General features: G+C 44.0%; 1 protein-coding gene and 1 long non-coding RNA gene across 5 annotated transcripts in view; one reads left to right on the forward strand and one right to left on the reverse strand.

Annotated features, from left to right (window-relative positions):
• Window positions 1-22325, reverse strand: part of LOC138788748 (uncharacterized) — an 89861-nt gene that overhangs the window by 58789 nt on the left and 8747 nt on the right. The gene's annotated exons all lie outside the window — the stretch shown is intronic.
• Window positions 1-22325, forward strand: part of FAM3D (FAM3 metabolism regulating signaling molecule D) — a 56286-nt gene that overhangs the window by 13226 nt on the left and 20735 nt on the right. For both annotated transcript variants that reach the window (XM_069966960.1, XM_069966963.1), the window contains exons 2-4: window positions 17168-17233; window positions 18409-18516; window positions 20463-20486. In XM_069966960.1, the coding sequence (XP_069823061.1) occupies window positions 17221-17233; window positions 18409-18516; window positions 20463-20486 (145 nt within the window). In that variant the 5' untranslated portion in view covers window positions 17168-17220. The remainder of the gene's footprint in view (window positions 1-17167; window positions 17234-18408; window positions 18517-20462; window positions 20487-22325) is intronic.

Here is a 22325-nt window from a genome sequence, read left to right on the forward strand (position 1 = left end):
GGCAAAAAAAGACAAAAAATGTGTAGCGCAGTTTCTCCCGAGTACAGAAATACCCCACATGTGGCGATAAAGTGCCAAGGGGGCGCAGGACGAGCCTCCAAAGGGAAGGAGCGCCAATTGGCTTTTGGAAGCTGAATTTCACTGAAAAGGATTTCAAGGGCCATGTCGCATTTACAGAGCCCTCGTGCTGCCAAGACACTGGAAACCCCCCACAAGTGATTCCATTCTGGAAACTACACCCCTCAAGGAATCTAACAAGGGGGGCAGTGAGCATATGGACCCCACTGGTGACGGGCACAAATGTGGAACAATGTGACGTGAAAGGGAAAAATTTCATTTTTTCACTTTCATGGCACAAATGTGCCCGTCATCAAGGGGTCCATATCCTCTTTTCCCCCCCTGTTAGATTCCTTGAGGGGTGCAGTTTCCAGAATGGGGTCACTTGTGGGGGGTTTCCAGTGTTTTGGCAGCATGAGGGCTCTGTAAATGCGACATGGCGTTCATCATCCATTCTAGCCAAATCCAACCTCCAAAATCCAAATGGCGCTCCTTCCCTTCGGAGGCTTGCCCTGCGCCCACATGGTGCTTTATGTCCACATGTGGGGTATTTACGGACTCGGGGGAAATTGCTCTACACATATTGTGTGTTTTTTTCTCTTTTAACCCCTTGTGAAAATGATAAATTCAAGGCTAAACCAACATTATAGTGTAAAAAATGTAATATTTCATTTTCACGCCACATTGTTCCACATTTGTGCCCGTCACCAGTGGGGTCCATATGCTCACTACACCCCTTGTTACATTCCTTGAGGGGTGTAGTTTCCATAATGGGGTCACTTGTGGGGGGTTTCAACTGTCTTGGCAACACAGAGGCCTTTTGAATGCAACATGGCCCCTCAAAATCCATTCCATCCAAATCCAGCCTTCAAAAACGAAATGGTGCTCCTTCCCTTCGGAGGCTTACCCTGCACCCGCATGGTGCTTTATGTCCACATGTGGGGTATTTACGGACTCGGGGGAAATTGCGCTACACATTTTGTTTTTTTTCTCCTCTTTTAACCCCTTGTGAAAATGATATATTCAAGGCTAAACCAACATTATAGTGTAAAAAATGTAATATTTCATTTTCACGCCACATTGTTCCACATTTGTGTCCGTCACCAGTGGGGTCCATATGCTCACTACACCCCTTGTTACATTCCTTGAGGGGTGCAGTTTCCATAATGGGGTCACTTGTGGGGGGTTTCAACTGTCTTGGCAACACAGGGGCCTTTTGAATGCAACATGGCCCCTCGAAATCCATTCCATCCAAATCCAGCCTTCAAAAACCAAATGGCGCTTCTTCCCTTCGGAGGCTTACCCTGCACCCGCATGGCGCTTTATGTCCACATGTGGGGTATTTCCGTACTCAGGGGAAATTGCTCTACACATTAAATGTTTTTTTTTATCTTTTAACCCCTTGTGAAAATGAAAAAACATGACAAGATTAATAATTTAGAGTAAAAATTTTACAAAAATTACACTAAATGTTGGTCTAGCCTTGATTTTTTTCCATTTCCACAAGGGGTTAAAAAAGAAAATGAACACAAAACGTGTAGGGTAGTGTCCCCTGAGTACGAAAATACCCCACATGTGGGCATAATGTGCCATATGGGCACAGGGCAAGTCACCAAAGGGACAGAGCGCCATTTAGAGGCTGGAATGGAGGATGGAGGCCATGTCGCAATTACAAAGCTCCTGTGCTGCCAGGACAGTAGAAACCCCCGACAAGTGACCCCATTCTGGAAACTACACCCCATAAGGAATCTAACAAGGGGTGCAGTGAGCATATGGACCCCCCTGGTGACGGGCACTTACGTAGAACATGTGCCGAGAAAATAAAAAATACAATTTTTTTCACTTTCACGTCCCAAATGTGGCCGTCACCAGGGGGCCATATCCCCGCTGCCCCCCTTCTTAGATTCCTTATGGGGTGTAGTTTCCAGAATGGGGTCACTTGTGGGGGGTTTCTACTGTCCTGGCCGCACAGAGGCTTTGTAATTGCATCATGGCATCCTCTAATGGGAATGGCGGCCATACCTACTTAGCTGGGGAAAAGGGACAATTCTAATTTATTTGGGGGTATTAGGGCAATTATTAGTTTATAAGGTTGGAAATGACAGGTGTCCATCAAACTCAACCTGTGTTGATCCAGAGGAAGGCAAAAAATCCTCGTGAGGCAGACGACAGTAGCCTCATCACAGGGGAAAAATTCCTTCCCGACTCCATAATGGCGATCAGAATAATCCCTGGATCAACGTGACCCCTGAAATAGGAATAAGGGACAGAATTTAGATAATGTAGAACCCCAGTGACGTGTGGTGCACCTTGGAGCGATCCAGTATGCAGAGGCCGGGGGGATCAGGACAGGTGTCACACTGGAAATGGCGTCCTTCCTGATCCCCCTGTTACCCCACACTCTGCACTTCTTCTGGGGTCTCCTGTTCTCCAGTGTGGGGGACGTCACCTGGAAAATGTTGTCCTGGTGCGATACGGGGTCCCTCATATCCAGAAGCGCTGGGTCCGCTCCATGGCTGCTAAATATTAGGGCGCTATTACTATTTCTGATATGTTCGGATCGTGCCGCAAGCTACAGGGCAGCGAGGGACCGGAAGAGGGGGTGCTGGTATAAAAGTTATCCCCGTACAGGTGGTGACCTTTATCCAGCAGTGGGAAGATCAGTTCCCGGACGATCTTCCCACTAACTCCGAGGATGGGGGGGGGGGGAGGGGGCATCTGGGGGCTGGATTCGGGTGTCCCTTCCTACATACACTCTAAGGGTACATGCACACTGCGGAATCGCGACAGATAACCCTTCGTGCATTCCACAGCTGGCACCCGCCGGCGGACTGATGCAGGCGCACGTCTCCGTCCGTGTCATAGACTCCATTCTATGCACGGGCGGATTCCGCTCTCCGTCCAACGTGTTCATTCTTTGGATGGACGACGGATTCCGCCCGTGCATAGATTGGAGTCTATGACACGGGTAGAGACATGCGCCCGCATTAGTCCGCCGGCGGGTGCCAGCTGCGGAATGCACGAAGGGTTATCCTTCGCCATTCCGCAGTTTGCACGTACCCGAAATCTGTAAGTGTACCCTGAGGTACGCTCACAGAGTTTGTAGAATTTCACACCATACTGTGATCTCTTATTGGGACGGTACTGGCGGAAAAGACGTGTCTGGGGGGCAGCGTACGCTACGCTACCCCCAGACACGTCACTGGATGATGAGGATGAATGGAGGAAAGAAGGATCCCCCCCATTCATCCTCACTGGCTGTTTCGGTGTCGGAGGTAATAATAACGTATCCCTCTGACGCCGAAAACACCCTGGGGGCCATCTTTATACGGGGATTGGTATATGGGGTATGTAGTGGTGTAGTGTCAAACTTTATTCAATGTAGTGTGGTGTAATGTAGTGTTTTTTACGTGATTTTTTACAGTAAGTATAAAAAAAAAACCTACGCCAACAAAGGAGTTGCTGATAAATGGCGCACTTATGTGCGGCACTTATAAGCAGACCGTGGCAGTAGGATATAGAAAAAAAACACCCTACGCCAAAAAGGAGGAGTTGCTGATTAGCAGCGCACTTTCGTGCGATGCTGATCAACACTCAGCGGCGATAGGGTGCGGAAAATAGAAAAAAAAAAATTTGGAAAAAAAAAAAACCCCTTTTTCTACATTCTGAATATCCCTGTAGCTGCTGATAAGTGTATTACACATATCAGCCGCTAGGGGGCAGCAGAGCGCAAAATCCGGAAAATGACGAGGCTGGAGCCGAAAATAGCCGAAAGAAGACGACGGGGACCGCCGGAAAGACCCGAAGACCGAACGGAAAGATGGAGGACGCCGCGAACCCGGAAGACGCCGATCAGGAGCCCGGGACAGGTGAGTAATGTACAAATACCTGCTCTGGACCCCTCGGCTACCTAGCTGAGGGGTCCAGGGCAGGTATTTACTATATTGTGGGACTCTGATCGCCGTGCCACCGGCCCGATCGCCGTGAACGGCCGGCCGGCCGTTCACGGCGATCGGGCCGGTGGCACGGCGATCACCATTACTTTTTACAGTAATGGCGGTCGGTGCCGTCCTCGGACAGCACCGACCGCCATTTTTTTTCCGGGTCATCGGGTCACCGATGACCCGGAAAGGTTCCGATCGCCGCTATTGGCTGATCTGAATTGATCAGCCTATAGCGGCGATCGTAAGCACGGGGGGTGGTTAACACCCCCCGTGCCGTGAAGCTATGATGGCCTGCTATGATTTATAGCAGGCCATCTTCCCCGACCGCTGTGTGTGAACACGCAGCGATCGGGGAAACATCGGGCGTACCCATACGCCCGTTTGCGTTAAAGCCCAGGCAACGGGGGCATATGGGTACGCCCGATGTCGTTAAGGGGTTAAAGGGGTTGTGTCATGAAGCAAAGTTAGTAAAATCAGATGTATACCACATACCTGTATGTAAAGGAGAACAAATGTGCTGTTTTTAGTAACTTACACCCCGTACCATTTTTCTTTCCCATGGATTTAAAGGGGTACTCCAGTGAAAAGCTTTTTCCCAGTAATTGAAACACATTACAAAGTTATATATTCCTGTGTTTGGGGATGACGGAGGCCAGACAGAAGAAATGACTGATGGCCAAACAATTGTTATTATCCATCACTTATTAAGGCAATGTTCACACTACGTAAAATATTGGCCGTTATTTTGCAACCAAAACTAGGTCCGTAGAATTACGATCGTACGGGCTAGTCGTGAAACTACAGCCGTTGTTTAATTTTTGATTCCTAACATGTTTATAAACGGGATGAAACAGGTCATTTACTTTAAATACTGCGCCCAGCCCGAGAAACCACTCAGAATTTTTTTTATATCAAAATCAAGTTTAATTCAGCAGATATAAGTTTTACGTTCGCGGCCGCATTGAAATCCACGGCCGTTGTTGCAGTATTACCAGCCGGAAATAAATGACATGTTCATTTTTCACGGGGACGTATAAACAACGGCCGTTATCTGATACGTATTGTAAATTCAACGGCCGTAGTTACATTGCATTGCAGTCATTATAGGGAACCTCAAAACAACGGCCGTAGTTTTGCGGCACGGACAACGGCCGTTATTTTACGTAGTGTGAACATAGCCTAAAGGTGTATGGCCACCTTAAGTTTATCCATGTATGATTCAGTAAAATGACAAAAGCATTAGATGAGACTATAGCTGGCCATATACTTCAGTCATGTGTTAGTTGACTAGGCCATATGTATGGAGCCCTCTGATTCTTCCCTGACAGAAAGGCCACATTCACCATGTGCTGTTTGCAGTTGAGGCTCTAAGGCTGCATTCCCACGTTTATTGTTCCTGACGGAAAACGGACGTGGAATGCCTGTAACGGACTCTCCCCCACCTGGGCAGCATCTGTGATAAGATGCTGGGAGCGGGGGAACTGTAGAGATATGCGCCGCGCTATAATGACAGCGACGCGTGGTGCTTTCATTACAGTGCGGTGTATATCTGTACAGTTCCCCCGCTTTCAGCATCTAATTACAGATGCTGCCCGGGTGGGGGAGAGTCCGTTACAGGCATTCCATGTCCGTGTTCCGTGAGGTACTCAAGACGAGTCAATGCAGCCTAACGCTATGGACAGCACTACGAATTTGCACCTGTAGTTGTCCAAAACCTGTCCGAACTTACGTAGTGCTGCCTTCTGAGGGAATCCCAGCCGGAGTGTATATACATAGTATACACTCCGGCCGGGATCCCTAGCGGCGGCGTAAAAAAATGACATGTCAGTTTTCTGCAGCCGCTATTCACTGAATAGCGGCCGCAGAAAACCTTGTCAGTGCACACTGTGGAGCCAGCGGCTGCGGCTGCGCACGCTTCATAATGAGCAGTGGGGAGTTCTGATACGGGTGCACACGGATGCACCCGCATCAGAACTCTGCGGCTCTACAGATCATCCGGCCAGTACTGCAGTTCCGGCCGAGATGTTTTTTTTTGAGAGATCGGCCATTCTGTGACCCAGCTGGGTCATGGAAAGGCCGGTCTCATACGTAATGTGAACATAGCCTAAAAATATAGCAAATGTGTAAAAGGGGCTTTGGTATCACAGGAAAAAGTATCAGGCATACTAGATTTAAGCTGATCCTTTTGCCCAAGGGGAGATAAGCCACCAGGTATTTTCCCCTTCTCCCCATTCAGAACACATGCACAATCAGCCAATAAGGGACTGGTAGAGGTGACTAATAATATTTAGTTTTAGCTTTTCATGGTGAAATAACCAAATCTCCTGTCCTTTAAGCAAACACTTTGTACTTGAAGGAAAATGTTAAAAGAAATTCTAGCAGCAACACAATTATTTCCCAAGCAGCATTAACTGAGCAATAACCTGAGAGCATCCCAGCAGAGACTTCCAGAGGCGTCTGTAGGAGCTGAGCTCCTGGAGCTCATTTATGAATAGTAATTTCCAGGTGTTGGGGATATATTAAAGCATTGGTACAGTCATATATCGTCTGGATAAACACACAGGAAAGAAGTATTATGTGGGAAAAATATAGAAAAATACGTAAGAAAACCTCTTAAAGGTTCCCAACTCTCAAAGGCATTTTAGAGACTTTGGACGGATAATTCTTGGTTTCAGATAAAGTAATGTCACAGAAATCCCAGACTCATTTACGCCAAATTGTGCTCAGTATAAGTGTGTATGCACTGTAGATTTGGTGCACATTTACTACTGATACCCTTACAGTCTTATTTTAGTGACTTAGGGTGCGTTCACACCTACAGGATCTGCACCAGATCTGCAGCAGATTTGATGCTGTGTTCAGTTATTTAAATGAAATCTGCTGCAGAAAATCAGCTGCAGATCCTGTAGGTGTGAACGCACCATTAAAGAGGTTTTCCACTGGACAGGGAATCGGTAGTTGATCAGCACTAAAGTGAGAACAACAGCACCTATTGACTTCAATAGGAGCTGGGACTGCAGTACCCTGGTGCTGCTGCCACACAGGGGACAGAGCCAACTGCCTCAGGCTCCATTCTTACTGTAGTGTGGGCGCCAAACAACTGATCCGTGGGGGAGCCAGGGGTTGGCACCCCGCCAATCAATTATTGATAGCCTATGCTATGGCTAACCTATCAATTGTTTTGTCCTGGACAACCCCTTTGACTCTAGTCTTTATTTCCTGGTGTACAGTGTTGTACCTATGTTACGATTTAAAAGGAACCAATTACCTATCCGGCAACGCCCAGGGGACGGTGACTATTCGCCGGTAGCTCACCGCCCAGATGACTACTTGGAAACAATTTACATACAGCACACCAAGTGTATAATGTAAGTTTGTGGGTTCTACATTGCAGGGAGGGGGGGCGAAAAAGCTTGTCTGGGAAGTGTGCTGGGTGCTGCTACAGCACATTTCCATAGCGTAACAGGCGTTTTTTAGGTGATTGGTTCCCTTTCAGTCATTACACAGTCACCTAAATAAAATTGCTTACTGGCATAGTTACAGAAGCAAAAACTATTGCATCTGTACAAATAGCCGGTGCAGCTGGTGCCAACAATGTATTACAATGCAGTAGCAGTACCGTACATTCCAGGACCATTGTGGGATGCATTTACTCTAAACATAGTACAGCTATGCAGTGCATCTGTATATGGGTCTCACCTCCTGTAAGTGCAAGTGAAGGAAAATGACTACCATAAATCCTACATGTCCTATATCCCACATGCCAAAATATTAAAAGTAAATTAATAATTTATTTGTATGGAGAGAAAAAAAAACACTGTGAAGCTACATTGTTGCCAAACAATTTAATTGTTATTACATTATTATGGAGGCTGCCATATTGCCTGAGCAAGGCCCATAGACAACAATGAACAGGACCAGATTCAGATGAATAAGACAGGGATCTGGGAATGCTCAGTGACCTTTATAGAGGTCATGCTGAGGGGAGAAGGACAATTAAAGGGTATCTGTAGATATAACTTTCAAAATCTAAATCAACAGTAGATGTGATAGAAAGCAAGTTTGCAATTTAAATTACAGTATTTTTTGTTGTTGTTATCATGCTGTAAAACAAAGCTGAACTTACCAGAAATCCAGGTCCAGTCTCCTGAAGGCAGAATTTAATTCTTGTGGTGGTTGACAAAAAGAGACTAAACACAGGACGTCCTAACCAGTACAGAGTGTCAGATATATACAGATATGATGAAGTAATTGACAGTACAAGAAGTGAGGTGAATGCAGACACAGACTGCATAGGGCCCCGTGCAAACAATTTGCCTGTGCCCCCCCCCCATAAGCAAAGCATGCCACCATATTCCTGGCTGCCCACCATCCCCACACATAATACCCCACCTATGCATCCCAATGCTCCTCCAGGTCATCAGGATGCCTGATGCTGTGATCACCAACCGGCAGGTGACGTCACTGCGTCCGACTGCAGCTCACATATCCAATAGAGTAGGCGGTATTTAGGGCTGGCAAAGCGTGGGGGCGGGCCGCGGCTGCTGGCATCTTGGCGCTGGTGGGTGGCAGGACATCTGATCAGGGCGCGGATACATGGGTGGATGGACGATGCATATCACCTATGCGGCAGGGCCAGGGGCAGTGGAGGGGCCTGCTAGGCTGGAGCTCAGAGTCGGAGCCTGGCAGGCCCCTCTGTTGGCCTTGGCCCCTGTTCAGCTAAACCAGCTGCACAAGTGATATATCCGCCACTGGGTGAATGAGAGGATCAGGTTCTGAAGAATATCAGGAGGATATGTTATTATTGTGCGAAAGTCGTAGAACATAAACTGGTTGTTTTCACTTATCATTGCTCTGTCTGTCTAGGTTTATATAGGCCTATACAATATCGCTGCCATTCCAATCCTCCACCTACTATTATAATGAGGGTTAGTATCAGATCTGTCCTATACAGTCACCTGACAATTGGTTGCCTTTCCATTCAGGTTAATTTGTTTGTGATACAACAAGCCCCATGGACATAGAGACAACAGAATGGCCCAGACCCTATTCACATGAATGGTAGCATTTTTAGGCATGCTGAATCAACTGTGCAGAGGTCATTGCACAAAGTGGTCTGAGTTTGAGCATGGGCTATTGGCTATCTTTGAATATACTGCTGTCTGTGAGGATAAGGAGGACACTGCTGGAAAGTGATCTGTAAAGAACAGCAGGTCTCAGTTTATTTTAAATGTCCCTTATTGCTGATAATTCTGCATAAAAGTGCTAGCCATCAACCAGTGAACGAAAACACTCGTTTGTCGGCTGATCGCATCTTTTGTGCAGCCATTAGGATCATTATTAGGCTATGTTAACACTACGGGATTCTGCAGCCCTTGTTGCTGGCAGCCGTCAAAAAGACATCCATATTTGTTGATGACGGACATCTATAATGATTATAATCATTATAGAGGCCATCATTAGCAAATACTGGACGTCTTTTTGATGGCCGTTGGCAATCCCGCCCGCAAATCCCATCGTGTGAACATAGCCTTGGGCCACCTCATACCTTCCCTTGTAAACGGGATTGTACCGCCAACTATGATAAAATTAATGGACGTAAGTAAAATCCAGCAATTGGTAATGGGGCTTGGCTGCACAGTTGATTGAGCCTTGTAAGGGCCCTTTTACACGGAAAGATTATCTGACAGATTATCTGCCAAAGATTTGAAGCCAAAGCCAGGAATGGACTATAAACAGAGAGCAGGTAATAAAGGAAAGCCTGAGATTTCTCCTCTTTTCAAATCCATTCCTGGTTTTGGCTTCAAATCTTTGGCAGATAATCTGTCAGATAATCTTTCTGTGTAAAAGGGCTTTAAGGGTCCATTTACACAGAAAGATTATCTGACAGATTATCTGCCAAAGCCAGGAATGGATTTGAAAAGAGGAAAAATCTCAGGCTTTTCTTTATGACCTGATCTCTGTTTGTTTTTGGCTTTGGCTTCAAATCTTTGGCAGATAATCTTTCTGTGTAAATGGACCCTAAGGCTATGTTTACATAGCGTAAGAGACCGGCTGTTCCGTGACCCGGTCACGGCTGGTCTCTGAAAAGATCATCCCAGCCAGTACTGCAGTAACGGCCGGATGATCTTTCGGCCCACAGTGTTCTGATGCGCGCGCATCCGTGCGCGCCCACATCAGAACTTTACACTGAATAGCCGCCACAGAAAACTGACATGTCAATTGTTTGTGGCGCCGCTAGGGATCCTGGCCGGAGCAAATACTATGTGTATACGCTCCGGCTGTGATCCCATAGACAGCAATGCAACGTATATTCTCGTAATAATCAACGGCCGTGATTTTACGAAAATATACGTTGTGTGAACATAGCCTAAAGGCTCTGCAGATGAGCGCTGATCTTAGTGATCAGCACTCCTTTGTGGCCTCAGCATTGGCTATGTAAAAGGTCCAGTAGTGGTTGGAAGCATTCAGAATATAGATAGCAAAATGGAAAATTAGAAAAACAAATCAGCAAAGAATCTTAAACATGAACAATAAACCATTTTCTGATGACAAATTCCCTTTAAGCCTGAATGAGTTACAGTCACAATCAATAGTATTCATGTACGTAATAATCCAGTCACTTGAACATGCTTCACGTCAGTAATCAGTATATATACGGTCCTACTGCACATACCCTGTGCAGTATGTATATATATATATATATATATATATATACGTTCCTGACTCCCGCAGCTGACTCTCGTTAACCCCTTAAACATTGCGATTAGGGATGGTCCAAACCTGGTTCGGACAGGGTTCGTACGAACCCGAACCCTCCGCAATGATTACCGCTGTCTGCCCGCTCCGTGCAGCTGGCGGATCCAGCGGGAGGAACGCCTGGAAAACTGGGATACAGCCATAGCCATAGGCTGTATCCCAGTTTTCCAGGCGGCCCTCCCGCTGTATCCGCTCGCTGCACGGAGCGAGCAGACAGCGGGAATCCGATGCCGAGCGTTCGGGTTCAGACAAACCTGAACCTCGACGGGTTCGGACTATCCCTAATTACGATCTATAGTGATCGTGGCTTTTAAGGTACTCAGTGACAGGACAAGCTCCTGTCACTGAGTAATCGGGACCACTGAAGCCATGCTTTCACCGACGGGCGGGGGTAAGTCACTTACCTCCATCCTGTCAGATGGGCCATCCATGCATAGAGTCTGCTCTCAGGCAGGCTCTATGCATAGATCGTCGATAACACTGATCTACAATAAGTACGGATGGTCCGAAACTGCCGAGGTTCGGGTTCGTATGAACCCGAACGCTCGGCATCAGATTCCCGCTGTCTGCCCGCTCAGTGCAGCGGGTGGATACAGCGGGAGGACCGCCTGGAAAACTGGGAGAGGGAAGACAGCGGGAATCATTGCCGAGAGTTCGGGTTCATACGAACCTGAACCGAACTCGGTTCGGACCATCCCTAACAGTAAGCTATGCTATGGCATAACATAGATCAGTACATGCAATCTAATGATTGCATGATTTACTGTAAAATAAAATTGTAAAAAAAAAAGTTTTTAAAAGTATTAAAAAACCCTTATAAACCCCCTCCCAATAAAGGTTTAAAATACCCCCTTGCCCATTATAAAACTAGAATATTAAAAAATAAACATATTATATATCGTAGAGTGCGGAATTGTCCAATCTAAAAAAATATAACATTATTGTTCCCGCACGGTGAACGACGTAAACGGGGAAATAAAAACACCAAGATTGCTAATTTTTTAAAATTATATATCAGAAAAAATTTTATAAAAAGTGATCATAATTTTTCTGGTACACCAATATGATATTAATAAAAACTAGAGATCATGGCGCAATAAATGACATTTCAACCAGCCCTGTAGGTGGAAAAATAAAAGTGTTATAGCTCTTAGAAGGCGGGGAGGAACATTGCATTAATTTCACCCGGACATCCGTGCATCAATGGGCTCTGTCTTGAAGGTGTTAAAATTTATAACAGAAGAGTTGACACATCTTAAAAAAACCAAAGCATGGAACAAAAGTTAACCAAAAATTTTACTTTTTGGGTCAAAATGATTGTTTGGTGCAGTCAGGGGATCAGGCTTGCTTGTAACTTTTTTTTTTTTCTCAATAGACCACCCCTTTAAATCTTTAAAGGGGTTGGCAGATCATAATAACCCATTCCCTACCATACAAGGGCAACCTCTGTATACAGCCATAGGGACTTCCTCTGCCTCTTTTCATGCTTCAGGGTCCAAATTGGCACATCTCATCACTCACATGTAATGGCATCAAGTTAATGCCAATTCTTTCAATCTTAGATTTACAACGGTAACATGTTCCAATGACGCCATATGATTGCTCTCAAAGCAGATCTGAAGCAGATCCTGATTATATTAGTTTAATGATGGTTCAGAGGTGGTTTAAGGTGACGGCCAGCGGAACCCGAGGGACGTGTCTTAAAAGATATCTAACGGATCTGATTTACTAATAGCCCATTACCGCCACTAATAACAACTATTAGCCATTGGAGAAAGTCATCAAATTAATCCTTTAATTAAAAATTTTAATTAATTGGAGCAACAGGGAAACTTAGTTGTGAAATACGGTTGTTTCTTTTCCAGTTAGCAAATTAATCCTCTATATAATCAAAGTTTTCAGAGTCCCCCCCCCCTTTAATTCTGCTTGAATAGTTGTCACCTTCATTAGCCCCGGGAAGGTGTGGTCTGTGTGATATTACTCAGGCACTTTAATTAATTCCATAATTAGAGCTGGATTTAGAATGGGCCATCCACTCCTGATACTAAAAGCTTTTAATTACAGAACTGGTCATGTATGTACAGAGCCGATAAACCTGGCACATAATTATCTCTGCTTAGGCTGATTGAAGAGGTAACCCAGCTCTCTTGGCATTGTGCCCCTTTATTTACAAGTAGATCTGTGCCCTCCTGCTGTGCAAATGCTTTCATAAAACCGCTTCTCGTATGCCCAGTATGGGGCACTGGACAGGGCTCTCTAATCTGAAAACTATTTGGATACGATAATGCAGGTTGATGGGGATCAGTGTCTACATTAGGGCACCAGTTACATACCATGGCTGCAAGGGAAGACCCCCTATACGTATTGGCCTCTGGCTCGTATTTGGCCAGCCCAGTAGTATCATTTATGACAGGGATGGGGAACCTTCAGCCCTCCAGCTATTGCAAAACTACAATTCCCATCATGCCTGGACAGCCGAAGCTAAAGCTTCGGCTGTCTGGGCATGAAGGGAATTGTAGTTTTCAACAGCTGAAGAGAATAGCATCATATGTAGTTGTCCGATGATCTTGTATGTGCAATAGAGTAACCAGACCTTCCTTTTATATAATAAACCTACACTGACCACACAACCTATGGCATCTGTATAGTGGCAGCTGTATAGCATCCTATATAGCTGGCCTTTTATCTTTTGTAGTATGTTCCACCAACCCAAAAAGTACCTAATCTAAAAAGAATTATCAACTGACCATAAGACCAAGGATCTTCAGCTATGTCCAACCATGTTCAAGTTCAGTTTTTAAAGGGACTCTATACCCACAATCTGTCCCCCCCAAACCACTTGGACCTTCGGATAGCTGCTTTTACTCCAAGATCTGTCCTGGGGTCCATTCAGCAGGTGATGCAGTTATTGTCCTAAAAAAACAACTTTTAAACTTACATCCCTGTGTCAAACGGCCGTGGCCTAGAGTATCTGCGCCCTAACCTTGCACCACCCCTCCGTCCCTTCTCCCCACCCTCTTCATCATTAGGAATGCCACTGGCAGAATATTTCTTATTCCTCTGCAGTGAACACTGCACAGGTGCCTTAATGATCCAGCCCATGTGCAGTGTTCACACAGCTGATGAATAGGAGAATACCTGCCTGGGGCATTCCTAATGATGAGGAGGGCGGGGAGGAGGGACAGAGAGGTTGTGCCAGCCTAATGCATAGTCACTTTAGGCCACGGCCGTTGGGCACAGGACTACAAGTTTACAAGTTGTTTTTTAGGACAATAACTGCATCACCTGTCGAACGGACCGCAGGACAGATCTTGGATTAAAAGCAGCTATCTGACGGTATAAGTGGTTTTTGGGGGGGTCAGATTGTGGGTACAGAGTCACTTTAACCTAGTGTACTTACTTTGCATAAACCATGAAAAAAAAAAATAAATTATATATATATATATATATATTTGCATATTATTTGCATTACTATCTATGGTGTGTGGTAATGATTACATGATAATAATATGTAGTATATAGGATATAGTATAAGTGAGATAGGAACATGTTACACGTGATCATACTGCTTTTTGAACCTTTCGTGAACCTTCAAGATGAGGAAATGGCTTTGTTAAATTATTGCTTTAACCCATTAAGCCTAGTCTTAAAGTGGTTTTCCAATTAAAACCTACTTGTCCCCTGTCCCCAGGATAGGGGACAAGATAGCAAACCCATTGATTACAAATAGAGCCGTGGGCCATGTGTTAAACCATGGCTCTATTCAAAAGAAAGGGGCCAGAGATGATCTGTAGATCGCCGGGGGGGAGGGGGGCAGAGAGGTCGGACCCCCCTGCAATCTCTTATGTGTTTTCTATCCTGTGTTTAGGGGACAAGCAGCTTTTAATCAGAATTTTTTTTTAAATATTCTCATTTAAAATATCTATTGACTTAAAGGGGTTATCCTGCGCTGCAAAAACATGGCCACTTTCCCCCTACTGTTGTCTCCAGTTCAGATGCAGTTTGCAATTGAGCTCCATTTACTTCAATGGAACTGAGTTTCAAAACCCCACCCAAACTAGAGACAACAGTAGGGGGAAAGTGGCCATGTTTTTGTAGCGCTGGATAACCCCTTTAAATGTGCACATAATATCCCTATGAGGTTAGGTCAATAACCTAGAGGAGGAAAGAAACCGATTCTTACAGAAAGCTTCCTTCAGCAGTAACTCCTATATGAAGAGACCAGCTCATATTAATAATTGATAGTAATGATATAGTTATATTCTCTTACTGTTATTTATCTTGGAAAAATTTAAATGTTGAGTTTTAGCAGCACACAATACAGCAATTATAGAGTATGTGCATGTGTTTTGTTTAGATGGACGGTAGTTTGTCAGAAACATCCCTAGAGATAAACGGAACTACAGTAATTCTGGTAAGTTAGGGCTGCATCCATCTTCTCCAGCCACTGGGAGCCAAATGCATAGTGCCCAAAGTTTCACAAACCCAAACTTAGGCCCCCTTTAACTTCCGTGGCAATTTTTTTGGTCAGGAAACATTGATCAGGAAGCCTTTCAGAAGACTTTAAGAAACCATCAGTGTTTTGTGACCGTAAAATGAAGGAGAAATAAAAATACATACTCGCCTTCTGCAGTGGAGCTCCCAGCTAGAGCTCTCTATGTCCTCCATATTTTGAATTCTGGATGCCCCCATAGGGGCTTATTTCTGGGGAAAGTTTCTGGGCTTATTTTCCATTATGGACACTCGTCAGGAGAAATCCTGAAAGGTGGCCATGCCCAATAGAACCATATGACTCATAAAAACTTTCCGGATTTCCTGATAGATTTTCCAGAAGTGTAAAGGGGGCCTTACTGAAGTTTCGCTCATCTCTAGTCATCACCTCTAGTGAATCCTAACCCAATGAACACTCTCTGTACGTCATACAGGAACTCCACTTATTATGGATGCCATTCAAGTGCCACTTAGGCCCTGTAGTTAATCCGTCAGCTGTCCACATAGGTCTCTTTAAGTCAGGACAAGAACTAGGTCATTTACAATCTTACTGAGTTGACTTTGTATTGTTCTTGTAGACTATTAAACAGCTGGGATCCACATGAATTATCCTTAGGTACACAACTCAGCGCCAATAGTCCAGCTTGCCAGCTATAATCCCGTGTCACGTTTGCTGCATGCAGTGCTAGCTATCAGCTCGTGCAAGTTTGTAAGTGTTTGAAGAATATGACAGGTGTTCTGCATGACACACTACTAATGCATTGTTCATTTATACTGATGGATGATCTAGGTCAAGTCGACCAAACCCTTGTTAACAGAACAGTCTAAGGCCCCATTCACTTCTCATTTTTGCTGTATGCCTGGAGTATACATTTGTGTGCTCACGCTTCGTTAGCTTAATGCCTACATACTTTATTTTTTAGGAATGTAACGCGTAGATTAGTGTGTGTTTTTGGTACTTTTTTTTTTAATTTAAGTATGCATGATGAGTTTAGGGAAAACATAAACAAACATGCAACATATTGAAACCTAAAATTTTTCTTAAGGTTGGGGTTTGGGTGTTTAGACTCCAACTCATTGCTAAAATGAGTGTGTTCTCTCCATACTGCAGGCTGGCTCCCAGTGTAAGTTTTGATCAGTCGGGTGTAAGTGTTTAGACCCTAACCAATCAAAACTTTTGGCATGTCTGTATGACACATCAACAAAGTGACAGGTACACCTAAACACATAGATTATACAAGAGGAAGCAGAAATCATTTTATCTTATCTTGAGCAATAAACATGGCCGCAAACAGCTTTTCCTGTTTGTGTGTCCTGTCTGCAACTTTATTAACAAAAAAATGCAAAAATAGAGTTTTAAAAAAATGTATATTTTTTTTTAACATAAACTCGGACACAAGTTAATGCTTGGTTTATTGTTTACAGTAAAAAAACAAACTGTAAACTGATAGCAAAAAAAATATGTTTTTTTACTATAAAAATGTATATCTTTATCATGATAAATACAAAAAAGGACATGTAAAGATAATTGGAGACACTTACAGTGAACGGTTCAAAAATGGCCCGTGCCCTGTGCTGTATGGGTATTCCTCTTTATGGTATACAACATAGTGCTCAAATAATGCAAATATACAGTCAATAAGCAATGTAGCTCCATCCTGTGCATATGGCGTTCCATAGGACTAAGCAGCAATTTTGGGGTCATGTGCCGCAATCAGACATGACAAACGATGAGCCCCATGCAGTCACACAACTTGTACATCTGTATGGCCGGCTTTGAAGCAAGGTGATTTCAGCTCTGTCTCTCTTTCCAGTTATGGTTGCCAGAGCACTGACTGACTGGTAAAAATGGAAGCATAACATGAAGCTCCAGACACTATGTGGACCCAACATTTATACTGTGATTATTTTTACAGGTCATTGAAACTTAGAAGCTCCATTCCTGGTCTACACTGTTGGCTGGAAAACTATGAGGTGGATAGGTAAGATTCATTGCTTAGGTGCAGAGTAAAACAGGCAAGGCTTTCGAGTAAAAAAGGTTTTTTTATTTTGTTGTAAGTATATAAAAAACGCACTCCTCTGTGTCCTCCTACCAGTCTCCGGGTCCCCAGCTATATGATCCCACTTCCAAGGAGGATTCGTCACAGCGGAGACAGCCCGCTCAGCCAATCACTGGCCACAGCTCTATCCTGCCTCAGGCAGTGATTGGCTGAGCGGGCTAAGACCACAAAACCAACAGCTGCTAAAGAGTCAGATCTGAGTTGAGAGATCAACACCATACAGAGTTTGAGAAGGTATTAGCCAGCACTGTTCCAGGCAATAAAATGTAGAATCCTATTCCTGCCCCAAGAAGGGAAGTTGTCTGGCTAGAAGAGAGAATTTAGCAGTGCAAGAACCCTTATGTCATCACTTAACTCTTTGGAGGCACAAAACTGGTGAACAGGAGTATGAAAAAGAGCAAAGAATGCTTCCCCTCTGAGTTTTTCACATACAGTACGTTGTATTATGGAGTTTTAATGGTTGCATGTATTTTTTGACATGGAAAAAAGTCATCTTTTACCCATCCGGGTGCTAAAGCATTTTCCCGATAATCCAGGGCTGACTGTTTGCCGCTGACTGTCCGAGCTCAGAAACACAAAAAGGTAAACAAGTAAAGCTGCAGCCAAGGGTGGCCATTGGAGATCCTGTGTGAGAACTTTGTGGTGCAAATGTTTGCCCAAGTAGAAGTCAATGGAAATGATTCACTGCTGTGACAGCAGAGTAACTTTCTGTGCTCTTTCCAAGTGAAGAAAAAAGTTGTGTGCACTAAATAAAAATTAGGTAAATTCTATATAAATGAATAAATAAAGCTAGATGTAGATTGTACATGAAGGGCAGCTGATCAGCTACTAAAGAAAAAAAATCTCTACGATGAATATTCCACCCATCATTGGTGCGTCATCAGTAATAGTGACAATTGTCAGCCTGGCCTTTTCTGCTGTATAACAGACATATTATTTGTGCTCAATTAGCGGCGTTCAGTAGATAGACAAAGAATGATGGGAGACAGAATGAAACGCAGTTCCCACTTACGTGATATTCAGTGCAAGCTGCTACATTTACATCCCTAAAATATTATTGTTAACATTTAACCTAATCCTGTCTTTTCTGCATTCAGGGGTTATACGGATCGTAGTAATTGTGTGCACGCTGCTAGCAACATGGGTTTTTGTAGAAAGGATTTTCTCTTCAAGCTGGGAAGCAGCTTCCTTACACAAGTTATTTGGTGAGTAATCCCTGAGTCATGAGAAGCAGAACTATAGAATAGCCTAAATACAGTATATGCTATTCCATGCTAATATATAATAGTCATGTGCAAAAGAAAGTACATGGAATTCTATGGTTTTATATTTCAGGACAATAAAACAATTAAAAAAAACACCTGGTCCTTGGGAGATCTTAAAATTTAGTCAGTTCAGCCTAAGATGAACAACACACAATAGATTCTCCCATGTCATTATTTATTTAACCACATCCAGACCAGGCGCATTGTAAATTTAGAGCATGATCGGGTTCGTCCGAACCTTAACTCTCTGCATTTGAATACCAGTGGCTGCACAAGTTGGTTCCATGTTCTCCAGGACTCCATAGGGCTGTATCCAACTACTTCGGCATTCAGGGTCAGACACACCTGAGCGTGCTCTTGGTTCACTCATCTCTACTCAATACTGGACCAACCACATTTTTGTTTTTTTCAAAGCTATAAAGCTATAAAGTTTGTTTTTTTTCCCTGCTCAGGTATTCAAATAATTTTTGTGTCCAAAATAAAAAAAATTGGTGTAAACTGCCCCCAGCAACTAATTACAGCTCAGCTATGATAAATCTAGGCCAATGTCCTTTGGACACATCAGACCAAAGTGGAGATGTTTTGTTATAATGGACAGCGGCATATTTTTTCATTAATACAGCATCTCAGCTAATAAAACCTTATACCGACTGTCGAGCATGTTAAACAAGCTCTTTACACCAAAGTGTTCAAAAGTGAGGCTATCTATCCAAAAGCTAAAGCGAAACTGGGTCATACAACCGGACAGTGAACCAAGCAGACCAGCAAATCTACAACAGAAAAAGAAAAAGAATCAGCATTACAGTCACCCAGTCAATGTGAACTCCAGGCAAATGTAAAAAAACAGGGAGGGCAGGTGGTGGTGGGAACATAACGATAAAGTGATACCCATCCCGGTGCCCCCGAAACGTAGTCAACTGCTGGTCTCCTGTATCTCCTATTCCTGGAACGTCATGGCCCCACACAGAAATGCCCACTCATCTGATTAGTGACTAAGACAGAACACCTGTGCAGTCACTGGCTGAGCAGATAGATACAGAAACTTAGTAGAGATAGAACAGCCAGGAAACAATTTGAAGGGAAAGATTTGCTGTGTTGTTGACCCATTCCTGGTTTTGATTAAAAATACTGACAGAAATACTTTGTGTGAGTATAGCCTAAGAGAGCTGTGCATTAAAAAAAAAAAAAAAAAAAAGCCTGAAGTGTTCCTTGAAGATACAAGTCTGATCTGATTACATAATATGAATAAAAATACACAATAAGGCTTTGTCCTGGGAACATAGAGTCCTACTTTGGGTAAAGGCGGCCTTCTATTGATAATGACGGCCACTAATAATGATCATTATTGGCAGTTATCAATATATTTACACTCAGCCGCCTTTTCCCACTATGATCCCCTATGTGAGAACATAGCCTTAAAGAGGTTGTCTTGGAAAAACTAACTTGTCCTCAGGATAGGGGAGAGACCCCCGCCGTCCCTACCCCACACCAATGTCCGTATTGGCTCCGTATTGGTATGAATAAAGCCCGGATACGGCATAAAGACCCGCCAGAGAAAGACAAGTACAGTGACAAGTTCTTTTTTTCCAGGGACACCTCTTTTAAACTACATAATTTTTTTTTTTGGGGGGGGGGATATCCTACGTAACAACCCACTGGATATATATATATGAGACATATATTGTTTTTAATGCAGCAAAGTCCCTCAGACTGCCAATAGTAGGGGCTATTTGCACAAAATGGGGGTTTGCACAAACATTTGTGACTTTTGGCAATCTACGTCTGGCACACAGAATGATAAATCCCCCCAGTATGTCTAAAAGTGACTACAGTTCTGTCATTAAACTGTGATAAATAGATTATTAATGTGATATTTTTTCTTGCAGAAAAGTCAGGGAGAGCTGATATAGGTGGGTATGACATTATTTCTCTTCAGAATTATATGAAAGGTATTATCCCAAGGCTTAAAGTTATCCCCACTGCTGCACAGCACTGCTGGGACCCTCACTGAGCACAAGAGCAGAGTTTTCCCAGAGTGAGCATCAGTGCATGTGCTCGACCTCCACCCTATTCACTCCCTATGGGATTTCTGAATAGAACTCTGCTAGGGGTTGGGCATGATGGAAAATCACTGCCCCCTACCTTTGTTCTCAGAGAGATAAGCCCCAGTCAGAGCATTATGGCTGCCTCCCCGGCTGCAGGCTAGCACATATAGTCACCCATGATGAACCCTTTCTGTGGCACGGCTTCATTCTGGGGCTAGAACGCAGTTCAGATCCCGCTGGCACTGACGTTGCGGCTATTCTGACCCCCATGATTCACTCGTGTTCTTAAAGACCGTAAATAAGGGTCTTAAATGCATCTCTATAAGAGCGCTCTCATAGAGATGCATCGAAAACTCTGACGTTCGGCCTCTGACGAAGCAGAACAGAAAGAGAAGAGGTCATGTGGGCACCAGCGGGATTTAACAGTGTTGAAGTACTGGAATGAAGCCATGTATACATGCCAGCCTGAAGCCAGGGAGCAAATAAAACATTTTGGCGGAGTGCTTCTTTAAGCTTTGACAGGGCCATAAAACCTATAAATTGCCTAGGATGGGAGGACCACCCATAGTTACCAGGTTCCATCTGTTATTACTTTCACAATGTCACTATAACAGTGCCAGCCATAATACCATCATAACAACTAACGCCACAATATCAGCAGCAATGCCCCCCGTATCAGCTATGGCACTGTTATATGAGGTGTGTAGCCTTAAAAGCTCTTTTTTCTTGTTTATTAGTAAAACATGGCACTAGGACTTTGCTTACTTATTCAGTTCTTGTTGCTTTAAAATAATGCCAATATTCTTCCTGGAGCTATACAGAACTTGGGGAAGTGCATCTTAAAGGGGTACTCCAATAAAAAAAAAATCTTTCAAATCAACTGGTGTCAGAAAGTTATATTGATTTGTAATTTATATATCCAACAAATTTATCAACACTGCAATCAAGTAGAGGTACAATTCATCTTCATTGCACAATTGTCATAAAATTATTTATATAAAATCACCTACATCACTGGTTACTATACAGACAAAGAAACAACAACCAGGGGATTACACATGGTACTGGTAAAAAAAGCCAGGCCACAATAGTTACACACTAATCTGCGGTGTGATAACATAGAAGAGTATTAGATTACATAGTACTCTAACTCCATCTGCTGGCTACACACAATAATGCATATAATTAAGGTGCTTCATGCATATCTGTAGCTTTTACACCAACATCACAGACAGGAGAAAAACACAAAAGAAGCACTAAAAAAGCCAGGAAAAAAAACCTCAAAAGATAAAGAGAGACCAGAATTTTTTTTAGCTAAAAGAGAAAATATTTAAGGAAAACACATTATCACTGTTGCCTTACTCCACCAGTGTCCCTGGGACCCCTTTAAGGCTATAGATAGTCACAGGATTCCAGCGGCGGGTCCCGCATTGCGGCGCTCCGGTGCCCGGCCGCTTCCTGGTGTCTGACGCCGTCCGAGACGCTACCTCTCAGGTACTCTCAGCCACTCAGTGAAGGAGGCGGGATCTGAGCGGACTTCACACGGATCCCACCTCCTTCACTGAGTGGCTTAGTTGGACCTGAGAAGTAGCGTCTCGGGCGGCGTCAGACACCAGGAAGCATCCGGGAACCAGGGACCGGAGCGCCGCGATGCGGGACCCACCTCTGGAAGGGGAGGTGAGTGAACGTCTTTTTCCTCAGCCA

This window comes from Dendropsophus ebraccatus, chromosome 4 (assembly GCF_027789765.1).
Source record: "Dendropsophus ebraccatus isolate aDenEbr1 chromosome 4, aDenEbr1.pat, whole genome shotgun sequence".
Taxonomy (NCBI): Eukaryota; Metazoa; Chordata; class Amphibia; order Anura; family Hylidae; genus Dendropsophus; species Dendropsophus ebraccatus.